Source organism: Octodon degus, unplaced genomic scaffold, assembly GCF_000260255.1.
Source record: "Octodon degus isolate 3935 unplaced genomic scaffold, OctDeg1.0 scaffold00020, whole genome shotgun sequence".
Classification (NCBI taxonomy): Eukaryota; Metazoa; Chordata; class Mammalia; order Rodentia; family Octodontidae; genus Octodon; species Octodon degus.
The window spans coordinates 5,138,980-5,153,654 of NW_004524596.1; the positions used below are offsets into that span (position 1 = coordinate 5,138,980).

Here is a 14,675-nt window from a genome sequence, read left to right on the forward strand (position 1 = left end):
ATACCCACTACCCAGCAGTGGCGAAGATGCTTGTGTCTGGCCTCTCCTCATCTTTCCCTCCAAATGCCTTTCTAGACTCCTTCCACATCTCTTTGCTCCCCACTGTCAGGAGACCTCATTTTTCTGAGTTATTTCCTCTTCCCGTACAGAGCTCGAAGGGGGCTCTGGGTGATCTAGAGCCAGGTGGAGCCAGCTGCCCATCCGATCTTCTCTTGCTCACGCCTTTCCAACCCCTCTGCCTTCCTGCCCCACCCTGGCTCCAGGTGAGGTTAGCTTCCCCTTTGCCCAGCACTCTTCTGGCTTCTCCACTTGCTCCTCACTCCATCAAGTCCCTTCTGCTTCTTTTTCTATTCCCATGCTGACCACATTGTGGTCTGTCCCCATACTGACCACACTGTGAACACCTCTCTTCCAAGCCCTCTAATTCCCCTTACTCTGTTCTGAGCCCCCTCTTACTCTTTACTACTAAATAATTTGTTTCTAATATGTATAGTTTCTTTTCTGTTGCCCCCCACTGCCTTATGAACTGTTTAAGGACAGACATCTGGGCTTTTGTCTGTACTGATCTATCCCAAGCTGCTGGAGAAGCCAGTACTCAATGCCTATTTTTAATTACTGGGAACTGTGAGTATGGATGGTCTTCCATACCAGTGGCACAGGAACAAACTTGTGGCATGTTTGCCACAGCTGGCTCCTGGTTATCATTAAGGACTAAACAGTTCGTGGTCACCATCCTATCCTGTGCTTTAATCGGCCAAGAAGTAATTGAGCAAGTCCCAGTGAAATGAAAGGCACAGCGATCAAGTTAACAAACAGAGGAAAGGAGCAGGCTTGGTTCAGAAAATACCATTGCTCCTGTGATAATCAGCGGAGTAACTGGCGCTGAGGGGCTCAGGTTCACAGTCATTTTATCACTGCTGAGACCTTTTGTAGCAAGTTCTTTATCTCCAAAGTGAGGAGACTGAACTAGGTGACTTACTGGGTCTGATCTATCCTCTGATCCTGTCACTGGGTTATACCTTAGGAAAGAGTTAATGCTTAGAGAAGGCTATCCAGCAGCATCCTTTCCCTTGTCATCAGAACTCCCCCAACCAATAGACACGCGTGCAATGATGTGTTTTTGGTTTCAGTCTTTTCCTGAGGACCTTATTTTGGTGTAGGTTTTTTAAAAGCTTCAACTAACACAGAGAGCTGTGGGCTGGGGCTGGAGAAGAAAGGGTTCTGCTACCCAGTCCTAAAATTATTGGCTAAAACCCATCTTTTTCTGTCTCTAAAGTTGAGGTACCTCAACAGGTCAGCAGGTAATACAGGACAGAGGAGAGTTAGGTACATCCAAACCATCTGTGCTAGAGAGAAACACACCAGAGGCCGTTTAGGGGAGTCTCCCGGCACCCACACTCATCTCGGTCCTGTTAAGGTGCCACACCATAAAGCTGTGTGATTTTGCTGTGTCTGTCTGCTAGAAGCTCAGAGTTTGGAAGGAGAATTCTGTGTTATCATCCGCATTGTTGCCAGTCCCCACAGCACCCTAGATTTATTTGTGTGCCTCTGTTTGGGATTTGAATACTGTTTTCAAAGAGCTGTTCTTACAAATTTTGAATTCAAAGATAAATCAATCAGTTCAGGGTGCTGGGGAGGTGGCCCAGTGGAATAAGCGCTTCCCTGGCAAGCGCAAGGGCCTGAGTTCAATCCCCGGTTCCGCAAAAAAAAAAAAAAGAAAGAAAGAAAATCAGTTCAGGACTGAGACAAGTTTTCATTTTGCTCGTGCCGAGGGCACATCTGCCCTGTGCCTTTCTTCATGTTAGGCATTGCACTAGGCAGTGAGTTTTCAACACAAGCCAGTAGAAAGATGGGCAAGAGGTGAACCTGAGGCTCATATTTTAGCAGAGAGCTTCATGATTGGCCAAACTAAGTCTATGGGTTGTCACCAGATTTCTTTCTTTACCCTGCTCTGTGGTTAGTAACTAGATCCTCAGGACCATCTGTACTTCTGAGGCGAGTACCCCACTCTGCCCTGGGCATGAGCTAAATTCTTTCTCTCCCGTTTAGAAGAGAAGCCAGATTGCTCCAAGGCCCGCTGTGAAGTGCAGTTCTCTCCACGTTGTCCTGAAGATTCTGTTCTGATCGAGGGTTATGCTCCTCCCGGGGAGTGCTGCCCCTTACCCAGCCGCTGCGTGTGTGACCCTGCGGGCTGTCTTCGCAAAGTCTGCCAGCCGGGATACCTGAACATACTAGTGTCCAAAGCCTCAGGGAAGCCGGGAGAGTGCTGTGACCTCTATGAGTGCAAACCAGGTACGCGCGGGCACTGCCTCCGCAGCCCCACCCCCTTGCAGCAGGGGGATCCAGGTCCCCCTCAGCTCCCTGAGAGGACAGGCTTTCTCCTGAGGGCGCTGCGCTGCTGCGCCACACGCCAGCCATGCATTCTGGCCTCCCCATCAGCGAAGCAGAGGGGTGACTCAGTGGGATGTGAGCACCTTGCGGGAGGGGGGGTTCTTTTTCTCTTCTTATTTTTCCTCCAAAATGTGCTTGATTGGGACAGGGAGATAAATTTATGGTACTGTGGCTACCTGCTTTGTTCCCCCAGAGGTCAGAGCCTTCATTTGTAGATCTATCACTTTAAAATATTGCATTTAAAAACAATCATGATATATGAAACAAAATTATTTTTAAATAAGTGTGTGCATCAAAGTGCCAGATGTTTTGTAAGGAAACAGCCCCAGTCTTCTTGCAAACCCCCCACCCCCTTCTTTATGCCACATGGTAAGTCACCTTGCACTGCGTACACACCTTTCTTGCCAACATTTGTGTCTCGGTCATTTCTTGCTTTATGTTATTTCTAATATCCACGCTTCTATACCAGCATGTCTGAAGTAGTGTGTGGGCACATCTGGGTTGTGGTAATTTCTTCCTTGCTACTTTTTAGTGACTCGTCAGTTCTTTTTTTAATTTTAATTTTTTCTGGCTTCATTTCTTACTGCTAGGCAAATGCTTCAAGCACCACAATCCCATGTCCATCTCTTGAATTGTGCTGCAATATCAAATGCCTCTGGCCGACTGTTATCTTCGGTGTAACCACTGTTGCTCTCTCTGCCTTCATTTTAACTACCAACTGTCTTTGCCCTACCCCTTAAGCAGAAACTTGGGGGCATATTGCGGTTCTATTCCATCGACTAAAACAAAAATGGCAGCCCAAAGACTGGGTTTCTGGGAAGCAAGCAAACTGGAAATTTGCTCAGAGCCAGCAGTTTTTCATTTTGGATCTCAAAATGCCAGGAAATGCCACAGTAAATGGTGCCCTCTGTTTGCCCCTTCCAGTCTTCAGTGTGGACTGCAGCACTGTGGAGTGCCCCTCGGTCCAGCAGACTGTGTGCCCCCTGGACAGCTACGAAACTCAAGTGCGACTCACAGCGGATGGCTGCTGTACCCTGCCTGCAAGGTCAGTTTGTCACCCGTTCATTGAGTTCTCTTGTCTGTCTTATGTTTAGCATCCTCTGAGGTACAGTTCCAAGTATACAGCTTGTTTTCCCTTGGGAAACCTAATATTTTCCTGTTTCTCTGGAGAAATCACTGAGCTGTTACTGTTATGTTGGTACTTACATATGTCTTTCCTCAGATCAAAGCCAGGTGCCATCAGGTTAAGTCACTAATTCATACAGATTTCTTCCTGGAGGGCGCTCATGCAGTTTTGAGGGCTGGGAACTAGACAGGCCAATCTGCCACTCTCTGTAGCCAGGGAGACAGGCAGTGAGGTGTCTGTCTGTAGTAGGGATGCCACTTGATCCTCTGCAGTGAATGCTGTAGGTGCTTAAGCAGTGTATCCAATGCCATGAGACACTGTGTGCTTCATAGAGCTGCCCCATCCCCACCCCAAGACCCTTGTCATTCTGAATCACATCTGCCCAGACTCATTTCTCACTGAGGCAAAGAGGCATCTGAATTCTCCGAATGGGTTCTGGAACAACAAACACGTCTCTCTTTGGCTTGATGGGGTGGAAAGCTGCTGTCATTTTAATTCTAGCAAGGCAGCCACATAGCCCTGTACAACTAGGCTTTTCCAGACATGAGGGCCCCTGGTTCCTCTCCTTAACAGCTGCAAAGGACCACTATGAAGCTGCCCTTAGTACGTGCGTGGGGGGCTGTTCTGGAACCTGCATTGCACGGCTGCTCCCCCACCCAGGCTTGCCATCCCCCCACTCTTTGGGATGTCTACTCTGTCCTCAGCATGAGAAAGTCATCGCATTGTTTTCAACTTGTGTTATACGCATACTATCGAGTATAAACTGTGTCTTCTTTAACTTTCCTTCTAACCCCTTCTTGCCAGTGCTATACCCTTGACATCTGGGTTTGCAGCATGGAGAGGTATGGTTACAGATATAGTTCAAGGAGCTGGGAATATATGTGGCCCATTGTTAAGGTAAATACAAGTTTTGGGTCTGTAACAGTAGATATCAGAGTTTGTTCTATTAATTTTTTCTTTTGTCTATGAAAATGTGTTAGATTTTGGCATCCTAGGCTTTGTCCTATCAGAAACAGCATTCTGTCACATGGGTTATTTATACTGTATCATAAAACAGATACCAAGCTTTCTTGTAAAGACAGTGTGCTAAAGTGACCCAGCAGCCTTCTTATAACATTAAAGCATGATAATTTATGTGAAGATCCTTGGGAAAGGGCGAAATGCTGCACACACATGAGGTACTGCTAACCCCTGGAGGAAAACAGCAGAGCTCTGCTAACGTAACAAGTGTTTCTCCAAGGTCTTCACAGAGAGGACAGCGTGGTCCTTCATAGTGGGTGAACCTAATTAATCAAAGCTAAGCCAGTTAGCTAAGAAGTCCTTGATATATAAACATAGCATGGAACCATCTGCATGTAGCAGGCAGAATAGGGAGCCAAAATGGGTGAAAGGTACAGGAAGGCACCTTGACTCTCACTTTAAGACAAATCTGTCTCACAGCTAGTGATGTTCAGCAATGAATTAGGCTCCTTCCTGAGGCCAGCTGAGCTCCTTGGCACTGGGCAGATCTTTCTCCATCTGGATAGCCACCTGCCAGGAGTGAGCAAGAGAAATGTTATGTTGGAGGGGAGGGTGAAGTAGATGCCTTTCATTTGATCCACAAGCTTCTGAGAATCTAGTTAACAGAAACTTTAAATTGTTTGTTTCTATATTGTTTAATTTTGACTTTGGCATTCAATTGAAGAATACTCTTAGATGAACCTCTAGTGCTTAAATTGAGAATACAAAGAGGAAGTCGTTCAGAATCCCCTGTAAACTTGCAAAGAAGGCTAAGTTCTCAAGAGCATTCATTTCCTGCAGGACAGGCGGTCAGTGACCCGTGCGTACCCTCGGCCCCCTGCGCACACCGTGTTCCCACCCTGTGCAGACCCTGTCCCGAGTGCGCTCACGCTCTGGGCCTTTGCATTCGCAGCAGCAGCTTCCTGAACAACTTCCCCCTCCCACTTCCACCCGGCAGCTATTGCCCTGTTGCACAACTACACTTCCTTCTCTCCAAAGCATTTTCAGTCTGCAGCCCCAAAGGATGACTTAGGAATCCGTATCCCTCTCTGCTCCTTTGTAATTCTGTATATCCCTTCATCCGAATATTTTTTATAATACAGTGAAGTCACTGGGTTTTCTTTGTCCCTCGTATTCTGTACAGTTCTCAAGACAATGGAGTACTCAGCCTGTAGCCCCTAGATGCAGTAGGTCAGCCTGCACTTACTGATAAATGAGTCTACCAGTAGCCCTTTCTTAGCCAAATGATTTGTATGATAAAGAGTATTTTTGTGTTGTTTTTCGCTTCCCACCTGTGGGTGGTAATGCTGTCCTTGTCTCACTTTAAAGCCCTCGTGCTCTCCCCTGGGCCCCTTGTGTGTGGTCCAGGACTCCAGCATTGCCAAGCATTCCATTCCAGCTGCTTTACTCCGCTGCTCACCATCCGTCACGCCCTTCCACCTTTTCGAATGTCACTCCTCCTGTAGGACTCCAATGAATTCCACTTCATTCTCAAAGTCTTTGTGCCTCAGCCATACTTACCCACCCCCTGGGACTCCCCATCATTTCAGTGCTGTCTGTTAATCAGAGACTTCCTTGCAGTATTATCTCATTGTTAGGTGCATAGTCTTGTCTCACCAACTGAAACATGTTTCTAGAATTCAGTAGTTCTATTTTCTCCTTTCTGTGCACATTAAGGATACTCAGTGGTTGAGTTGCTAAAAGCCCAATATGCTCAGGCTTATTGCTAAACTTTACTCAGCATGGTTTATTAAGTGTGTTTCAGCTTATTAAAGAAAGTCTTAGACAGGTCATAGTGTGATAAGAAAGTAAAAACGCAATCAATCATGTAAAACTGGAAAGAAAAAGAAGAAAGCCCAATGTAATTATAGTAGTACTTTTTAAGAGAAACAAAATCATGTAACTTCACTCTTGTGTGTGAGCCATATCAAATATCTTTTGTTGTTGTTGGTGGTGGTGGTGGTGGTTCTGGGAATCAGAGTCAGGACCTTGTGCTTGCCAGGCAGGTACTTGTGCAGCTGAGCTATTTCCCAGCCCTCAAGTATCTATAAGAGGATTTTTGGGCATAAAGAAGAACATTACAGAATACTATATGTAAAATCCTGTTGTGATTGACATCTGCTTGTGCATTTATAAAGAGCATCACAGAGGGCTCAGAGCCATATGAGAGCAAAGCTAATTATTGGAGATTGCAGGAGCAGAGAAGAAGCCTTTTACTTTTAGGATGAGGTAAAGTACCTGAAACTTCAGCTATATAAATTACCTGTGCTAATAAGAACAGCCCCCCTTTTGGACAGATTATGTTTTCATAGACTAAAAAAGGACTTTTGGGGGCTTTGCCATGTCTTTTCTTCTCTTTTTTCATTAAGACAGGGTCTCACCGTGTCCAACCTGGCCTCCAACTCGTGATCCTCAGCCTCCCCAGTGCTGCGCTTAGAGACATAGCTACTACACCCCACTACCCCGCATTTGAAAGGATAAACTTTTTCATTTTTCCTTCCCTCCTGTGTGGAACTGCCGCCTCCAGCGAGACTGCTTCAACATTCAGATGCCTAGTTGCCTGTCTCTGTGTGAGGCCTCACTCACTCTGTGGGTCTTCTCTTGAGTTGGAAGTTCTCAATTCACTAATTGGTTACTTTTTACTTACAAGGCATAATGTCATTCCTAGGTGTTCTTCTCATGTGTAGTGTCATTCTCCACTTCTGCCCCTTCTATGTGCCAGCTTTCCCTCCTCATTCTGGTCTCTGTGAGTGTAGATTATCCATCTTTCTGTCTAGCACTCTGCTTTGCCTACATGCCCACCATTCATTTTTGGCTTTTGTTGTCTGTTGTCCTGAACTTGGTCCTGCTTAGACATTTTTCTTATGTATCATATAATTAGCTTTTAACAATTGTTTTTCCCTTCAGCCCCATTTTGATTTCCAGACAGCCTGCCATGTCTGTTCAAGCTTTTCTGCTGAGCACAGTATCAGCTGAGGCAGGTCACTATAGAACAGAGTAGAAAGGGAGAAGCGTTACTCGATCTGGGCATGAGACCTCGGCCTTATCCATGGGCTGCCCAGTACCTTTGTGCATGTAGTGCATGTGTGCATGTGCAGGTTGTGTATATACAGATGCTGCCAAACACCAGAGCATTTACAGCAGAGAAGTGTGCAAGCCACTTACATTGCTGTAAGTGAAAAACATCCGGTGACTGTCTATAAGCAGCATGTAGGAAACAGCTTAAGAGGTCACATTCCTTGACACCTAGTTTTCCCTTCTTTTATTTTCATTTTTTGGTGGTGCTAGGGATAGAACCTTTACATGGAGCCCTTTTTCACTTTTATTTTTTATTTTGAGACAGTGGCTTGCTAAGTTGCCCAGGCTGAGCTTGGGATCCTGCCTCAGCTTCCCAGAATGCTGGGATTATATCCATGAGCCACACACCTGGCTGTATTTTCACTTTTTTTCTTATTTTATCATTACTTTCACTCCCTGAGTAATGTATAGGTATGAAAATGGAATTTGGGAGAATAAGTCACTTCCTCAAAATCATAAATGCCTTTTGTATTCTTTTATTGCAGTGTTTTTTATAATAGTGTTTTTAAAACCAGGAGATAAATCCATGAGATATATCACTGACACATTTATTTATATCAGCAGAGTATAAATTAACAAAATATACACGTCTCAGGTATTTATTGCTGTGTCACAAGCAGCCGCAAAAGAAGTACGTTGTTGAGAAAAGCATAGGTTTGTTTGTTTTACTCTCCCCAGTTCTCGTGTGGACTGGGCAGCTCTTGATCAGCTGGCTAGTCGTCCCAGGTGGGGTGTCACTCACCGATCTGAAAACTCAGCAGGGTTTCAGGATAGACTTTCCTCCTGGACTCCGGGGTGGTTTCATGTGCTGGCAGAAGTGAGAGAGGAAGTAGCAGAGTGCTTAGAGACCAACACTGGGGATTCCCCAGCCCCACCCCATTACTGCGCTGTTGCTGAGCCCACATCCCAAGAGTGGAGGAGAAGATCCTGCCTCAGGCCAAGAGCAGCTTCAAAGAACTTCTGGCCAATTTTAATCTGCCTTATCATGCATCGAGCTCATATGAATTCCCCTTAGATGTTCCTTTCTGACTGCAGAAGCTACGGAGTTTTATAGATACATGCCTCCCTTCCAAGGCCTATGTCCTCCCGGCCCCGGGGCTTAGAGTCCTCAGCACCTGCCATCTTCTTCCCTCCATACTTGCCCATTGGCACTTGGCCCAGAGCAGACTTGGCCCAGTGATGTTTTAAGCATCATTTAGTTGGCTGTTACTTTGTCCTCTGTCTTCAAGGGATGTTGTGATTACCTAGTCGAATTGGGTTGCCTCTTGTCACCCAGTGTGGTTTGGGTATGCCAGTAGAGCTGCCTGGTGAAATCAAGTTTGTTTTAAAACAGAAACCAAATTTGGAGAGTGTTGCATAGCAATTCTCTCTCTCGGTGATTCTTGTCTGAGAGAAATGATGCCCACGGTCAGCGGTGGCTCCCCATGGGCTGCGCTATGTGCATCCCTGTTCTCTCTGTCACCCAGACCCAGTCACAGTCCAGCTGGGCTGTTTGTCAAGAAGCAGCCTTAGGTCACGGATTATTTCCCTGTGCTCCTCACTTTCTGCCCACCAGACTGTGTGTGCCTGATCGTGGCCTTCCCTTGGCTGCTGTCGCTCTCAGTCTTTCAGGTGCAGCCTCTGCAAAGCAGACATTAACCAGGTAATTTGTACAGCGATACCTCTACCTTTTTTTCACCGGGATCAAAATGCATTTTATAGAATATTTTATGCAGTTGTTTATATCTTTTGTTTTTACAAGTGAACGTAGTATGTCATCAACAGCCATTCTATATTTATTTTAGTACAATTTGTCCCTAACTTTTTGTTCTATAACATTATCAGTTTTTGTCTATAAATATGCCTTTCTTAAAAGTTACTGAAAAATCCAAACCAGCTGTTTTCACACAGAAGTATGGTTATGATGTCCATGTACTTGAATAGGGTTTCTTCCCAGCTGTACACAGTGCAGGCAACTGGGTTCACAGGCTCCCGCCTGGCTCCTGCCCTTTCTGAACTTCTTTTAGAACCTATGTCCAGCCCACTTGTATCTCTTGTTTTCTGAGACACTGTGTCCAAACTCCTGTTTTTGTTTCACTTTTTTCCCTAGCTCCAAAATAATTGAAAATTTCAGATTATCTTTTAGCTAACATGTTGCCTAAAATATGACTTCTGTTTTCACAAAAAAAAAAAAAAACAAACAAACAAAAACTCGGCAATAGACTGCACTGAGCCCATGAGATTCTGAGTAAAGCCCCAGTAGAAATGTTGATGCCCCTGAATGATGGAGCAGCTAAGCCCAGGAGACTGGTTGTAGTCGCATTTCTGCTTATAGAGGAAGTGTGCGGCATTGGGAGGGTCCCTGCCTGGTAAGCAAAAGCACAGCGTGAGCCATTCGGCTGCATTGTGCCTCAGAACCCTGAAAGTTACCTCCAGCTTCTTCTCAGCCCCCAACTCAGAAAACTTGACGTCTGTGCCTGCACTTTCTTTGTTAGCACTCTGTGTAAGCAGATGTGTTTCTGTGCCGAAACCAGGGTAGGGAACCTATGGCACACTGCCACCGTGCACCTGTGCATCAGTGAAGGCCCTGAAAGGTTTGCCATCACTGGCCGCAGTTCAGGAGCTGAAGGGTGCCCCTCTCTTCATTGCTCCTCCCTGCAGGGCACTTAGTGGATGTTCGGTGGGCTACAATCCAGGCCCCTTTCTGCATTAATTCAGGACAAGTTTTTCATGTTATCTGGGTCTGTTTTCTTATCTGGTGAAGGAGAAGAGACAGCATTAGAGACTCTCAAAAGTAACTTACTTCTCTATTCTCTGACTTTCCTAAACCCTTTAGAAGGTCAGAAACCCAAGCTTTTGGTGTTAGAGACCTCTGGAGAAAGAAGAAAACTTTTAAAAATTCCAGGACTCAGAAGATAATGGGATTGATACATGGCTTGCGTAGTGACAGGAAGAGGAGAAAGTCCAAGGAAAGTCAGATAAAGCGTGATCACTTCCCTTTATGTAGTTCCTCCATATTCCTGTTGCATTTTGCTATTTCACACTTAATTGTGTCACTGCACATCCGTGAAACATTATAGGAGAATCTTGTGTTCCTAATTTGAGGGTTGAACCATTTCTTTCTATATCTTTTTAAAATATCTAAAGTAAGTGCCCCCTTTTTTGGGGGGGCAGGTTTATTTCTCTCGTATAAGATGACAGCAACCTCAGAAAACAGTATCTATCCTCTCACGTCCTAACAGCTCCAAGCACTGCCACTCTGGGAAGGAAACGAGAGGAGAGGGAGGAGGAGGATGTCCTGTGCGCAGAAGCTGAGTAGCAGTGCATGGCCAGAGGCAGGGTCGTAGGATGTCCCTCCTGTCACTGTGCCATCTAGACGGTCACTCTCAGCTGCTTCCATTTAAAACTCCAGGATGCTTTGTTCCCACTCCTCAGTCCTGGTCTTCTGGTACTCAGGAAAGCCTGTCCTGTGGTGCTGTGTTGTGTTCTGATAACGGAATCTTGGCAGATTGAGAGCACAGCACTTCTCGTGAATAAACGTCAGTATTTGGGAAAGGAGCTATCTAGAGTTTCCCCACTTGCAGCCTGACACTGACTCATTCTGGATGAAGCTGGCTGAAGGGAGTCTTTGGCACATTCCTTTCAGAAGTATTTGAGTTCAATCAAAATTAATCAAACCATGTGAATGAAAACAAAGTACAGATTTGAAAATGCTCAAATCTGTTAAAAACGTAAGCAGTTAAATACTGATTGAGGAGCTCAGGGAAGACAGGACACTGGGCCTGCTATGGCATCTGGTGATGAGTGAAAGCCTGTGTGGCCCAGGCAGTGAGTGACCTCAGCAGCTTACGAATTTCACTGGTGCCAATTGCAAGAAGACTCCAGACCTTTGGAAGCTAATAAGAAAGATGCATAGACTTGCTTTCTACCAAATAATGCAAGCGAAGTTAAGGAAAAACCAATATGCAGGCTATATATCTGAACTTAGAAATCAGAGACTTTAAAAAGCACATAAGTGCACATACAGAATAGTCATGATTTTTTCTCATTCCTCTCATTTGTATGTAGTTTTATTTATGTATTTATTGCGGCACTGGGGTGGAACTCAGGACCTTGCACTTGCCAGGCAGGCACTTATGCCACTGAACTATATCTTTGGTCTCTGTAGTTTCAAATCTTGAGTCAAATGATTACTTGATTCATTTCCTACTGAGAATGTAGGGCTTTTCTTATTCCTCCATCCAGTAACACCTGTCCATGTGGGAGCACCAGGCTCTGGTACCAGCATCAGAGTCACTTAGCGTTGAGCGGATGGTTGAGCTGCTAGGCGTTCCTCAAGCGCTCCTTACATCCAGAGCCCCAGCCATGGTTTTTCTGTTTCTTAGAAGCCTTCAGAAGGGCATGAGGGGTGAGAGTGTGGGTCGGTGACTGTCAGCACAAAGCACGTCAACCCAAGCAGACCAACCTACCAGAGCCAGGAGCGTCCCATGGTGGCTCGAGACTGCCTGTGCTCTGTGTAGCACATTGATAAGTTCTTCAGATCATCACGCAGTGTTTCACAGGCCCATATGCTTTTCACATTTTGCTAGGTAATTAAGTTGTTTATATCGTGCCTACTTGAGCTAATCAGTGGAAATTGTCCTGGAATATCCAGTTTCAAAAGGACTTTATCAAATTAAGAGCCTGGTAATTAATTATCACATCCATCTGTTCTAAGATTCTGTCTCAAAGAAGGTAGCATTATACAATCATCTTGGTTGCTTTTTGTTTGTTTCTGATTGGTCTATTAGTAGACAGAGTTCCCTAGTTCAGTTCAGTTTTTTTGGTTCATCTTAATTTGGATAATTTCTCTAGCTACTTCTGGGGGATAAATGGAATTATATAATATGTAAAATATGCATGAGCATAACACAGATTTAAACATTCCTGACTCTTGACATGCTATCATGGTCGCATTCTCTTGTTTTCAAACACATGTACAAAAATTTTGGAAGGCTATTTGAAGCTCCTCTTTCTCAACTAAGAAAAGAACATCTATTCTGCTGCCCTCTGTCACAGTAATTCTTGGCCCAAAAGAGCAAGTCAACTCATGACTAAAAAAGCCAGAATCTTATTAAACTCTGATGTTTTTAAAGCAAAATAATTGTAGGAATTCTATGTTATTATTGGATCCGTCCCCAGATTGAAGAAAATATGCTTTCCTAGAAGTACAGCCCTTGCCCATAGGATATGAACTATCTTCCCAGTGGAGCGATTTGTCAGTAATGCACTTCAGATGTGTGCGCCTGTGCTTCCCCTGCTGGGGGCTGTGTTCTCATGTGTTTCCCCCGTGAATCTGACTTGCCATGCATCTTGTCTTTTATTTGTTTTAGTCCTGAAAACAAGCAAAGCTGTCACTCAGTGACCTACAGTTAGGTCTGAACTGTTATGATCATCAACAGACTCTGTACATGGCCCTCTGGCTCAGACTGAAAGACAGTATCATAACTGAATACCTTAAGACCTTCATAAGTTTGAAAGCAGTACCCATGGCATAGGTGGTCTTGAACTGGAAGGTTTTGACGCCTGTCCTGTGTTAGATTTGCAGTTGCTGGGACACAGTATCCAACACCCATAACCTAAGGGAAGAAAGGTTTGATTTGGTTGACAGTCTCAGGGGACCCAGCTCGTGTTCTGCCTGCTCCGTGGCAGCATCCTCAAGGCGTAAGGACATGGTAGAGTAGAGATCCTTAGTTCACGGCAGCACGGAGACTAAGCAGGGAACAGTGCCAGAGAGGAGAGATGAGGGACAGATACACCCCCAAGGGCCCATCTCCATGACCCCCTACATACAACCCAAATTGTGCTTTAATTGTCCCCTGGTCAGATCCCAAGCCATCGAAGTTGAAACTCACCTTAAACATGACACATCTTTGCTAAAGCATTGTCACAATTGCCATGATTTAGAAACCAGAACACCCGACAGTTCTGCAGAAAGCCTTTGTAAAGTTATTCTTGGGGCTCTTGGGCAAATTTAAAAATGCCAAGACCCTACCTCTCTGGAAAATGCCAAAAGCAACCTAAACTTCCATGGGATATATTCTACCCTTCATTTACCTTTGTGTAAGTGATAGCGCTTCTCTCACTGTAGCTGAAAATTTGCAAAAGTTAAATTTTATATCTGCCTTATAGATATTTAACTGCTTACCTGGGACCCCGCAGATGGAAACAGTTGGTTTTTCTTGGACTTTCTCAATCTCTTGTAAAGATACCACATAGACAAGTGCAGTATATATTATCTTTTGCTGACTTATGTGTTTGAAAAAAGTTATATATCTTGGCTCTTGATTTTTGTAGGCTAGTGAAATATTCTTGAGAAGTCTTAATGACACTTCCTATGATGTTGCAGTAGTTCCTCCTTAACCTCAATAGATGTAATCCAAGACCCTTGGTGGTGCCTGAAGTGTTGCACAGTACTAAACCCGTATGTACTGTATTTTCCCTAGACACTCATAGCTATAACTTATGTGAGGCGCAATAAGACATTAGTGATAGAACAGTTGTATACTGTACTGTAATTGTATACAGAGGACTGCAGTAAAAGATATTTACAATATATGCTTATTTTTGGTATGTTTCATTTGATTGTGGGTAATTAAAACTGGTAAGCATGGGCCAGCCAAATAGCTCAGCAAATTAAAGCACCTGCAAACAGGCACAGGGGCCATGGACTCGGTCCCCGGGCCTGCCCTGCCAGTCCCGCCCCTGGGGCGCACTGAGATGGCAATTGAGACTGGGCATGGTGGAGCATGCCTGTAATCCCAGCTCTTGCAAGGCTATAAACAGGTGGGTGACTAGGAGTCCCATCTAGTAGTGAGACCCTAAATACCTTGTAGACCCTTCCCTAAAATACAAATTTAATTAATTATTTAAAATAAATAAAAAATAAAACTGGTAAGCAAAGCCATAAATAAAAGGGACTATAGTAGACTTTACTCTTTTGAGAGCAAGGTAGCACCTTACATGTTTCTCAGTGTCTAGCAAACATAAGTAATAAATTTGTCTGCATTATATAGATAGTTGTGTGACAGTCTCAGCATCAAACCTCTTTGTAGTGTTGGTT

At 44.7% G+C, this 14,675-nt stretch overlaps 1 protein-coding gene across 2 annotated transcripts in view; it reads left to right on the plus strand.

Annotated features, from left to right (window-relative positions):
- The window catches only part of Crim1 (cysteine rich transmembrane BMP regulator 1), a 187,767-nt gene that overhangs the window by 83,588 nt on the left and 89,504 nt on the right, over positions 1–14,675 (plus strand). For both annotated transcript variants that reach the window (XM_004627610.3, XM_023711217.1), the window contains exons 3-4: positions 2,050–2,292; positions 3,316–3,436. In XM_004627610.3, the coding sequence (XP_004627667.1) occupies positions 2,050–2,292; positions 3,316–3,436 (364 nt within the window). The remainder of the gene's footprint in view (positions 1–2,049; positions 2,293–3,315; positions 3,437–14,675) is intronic.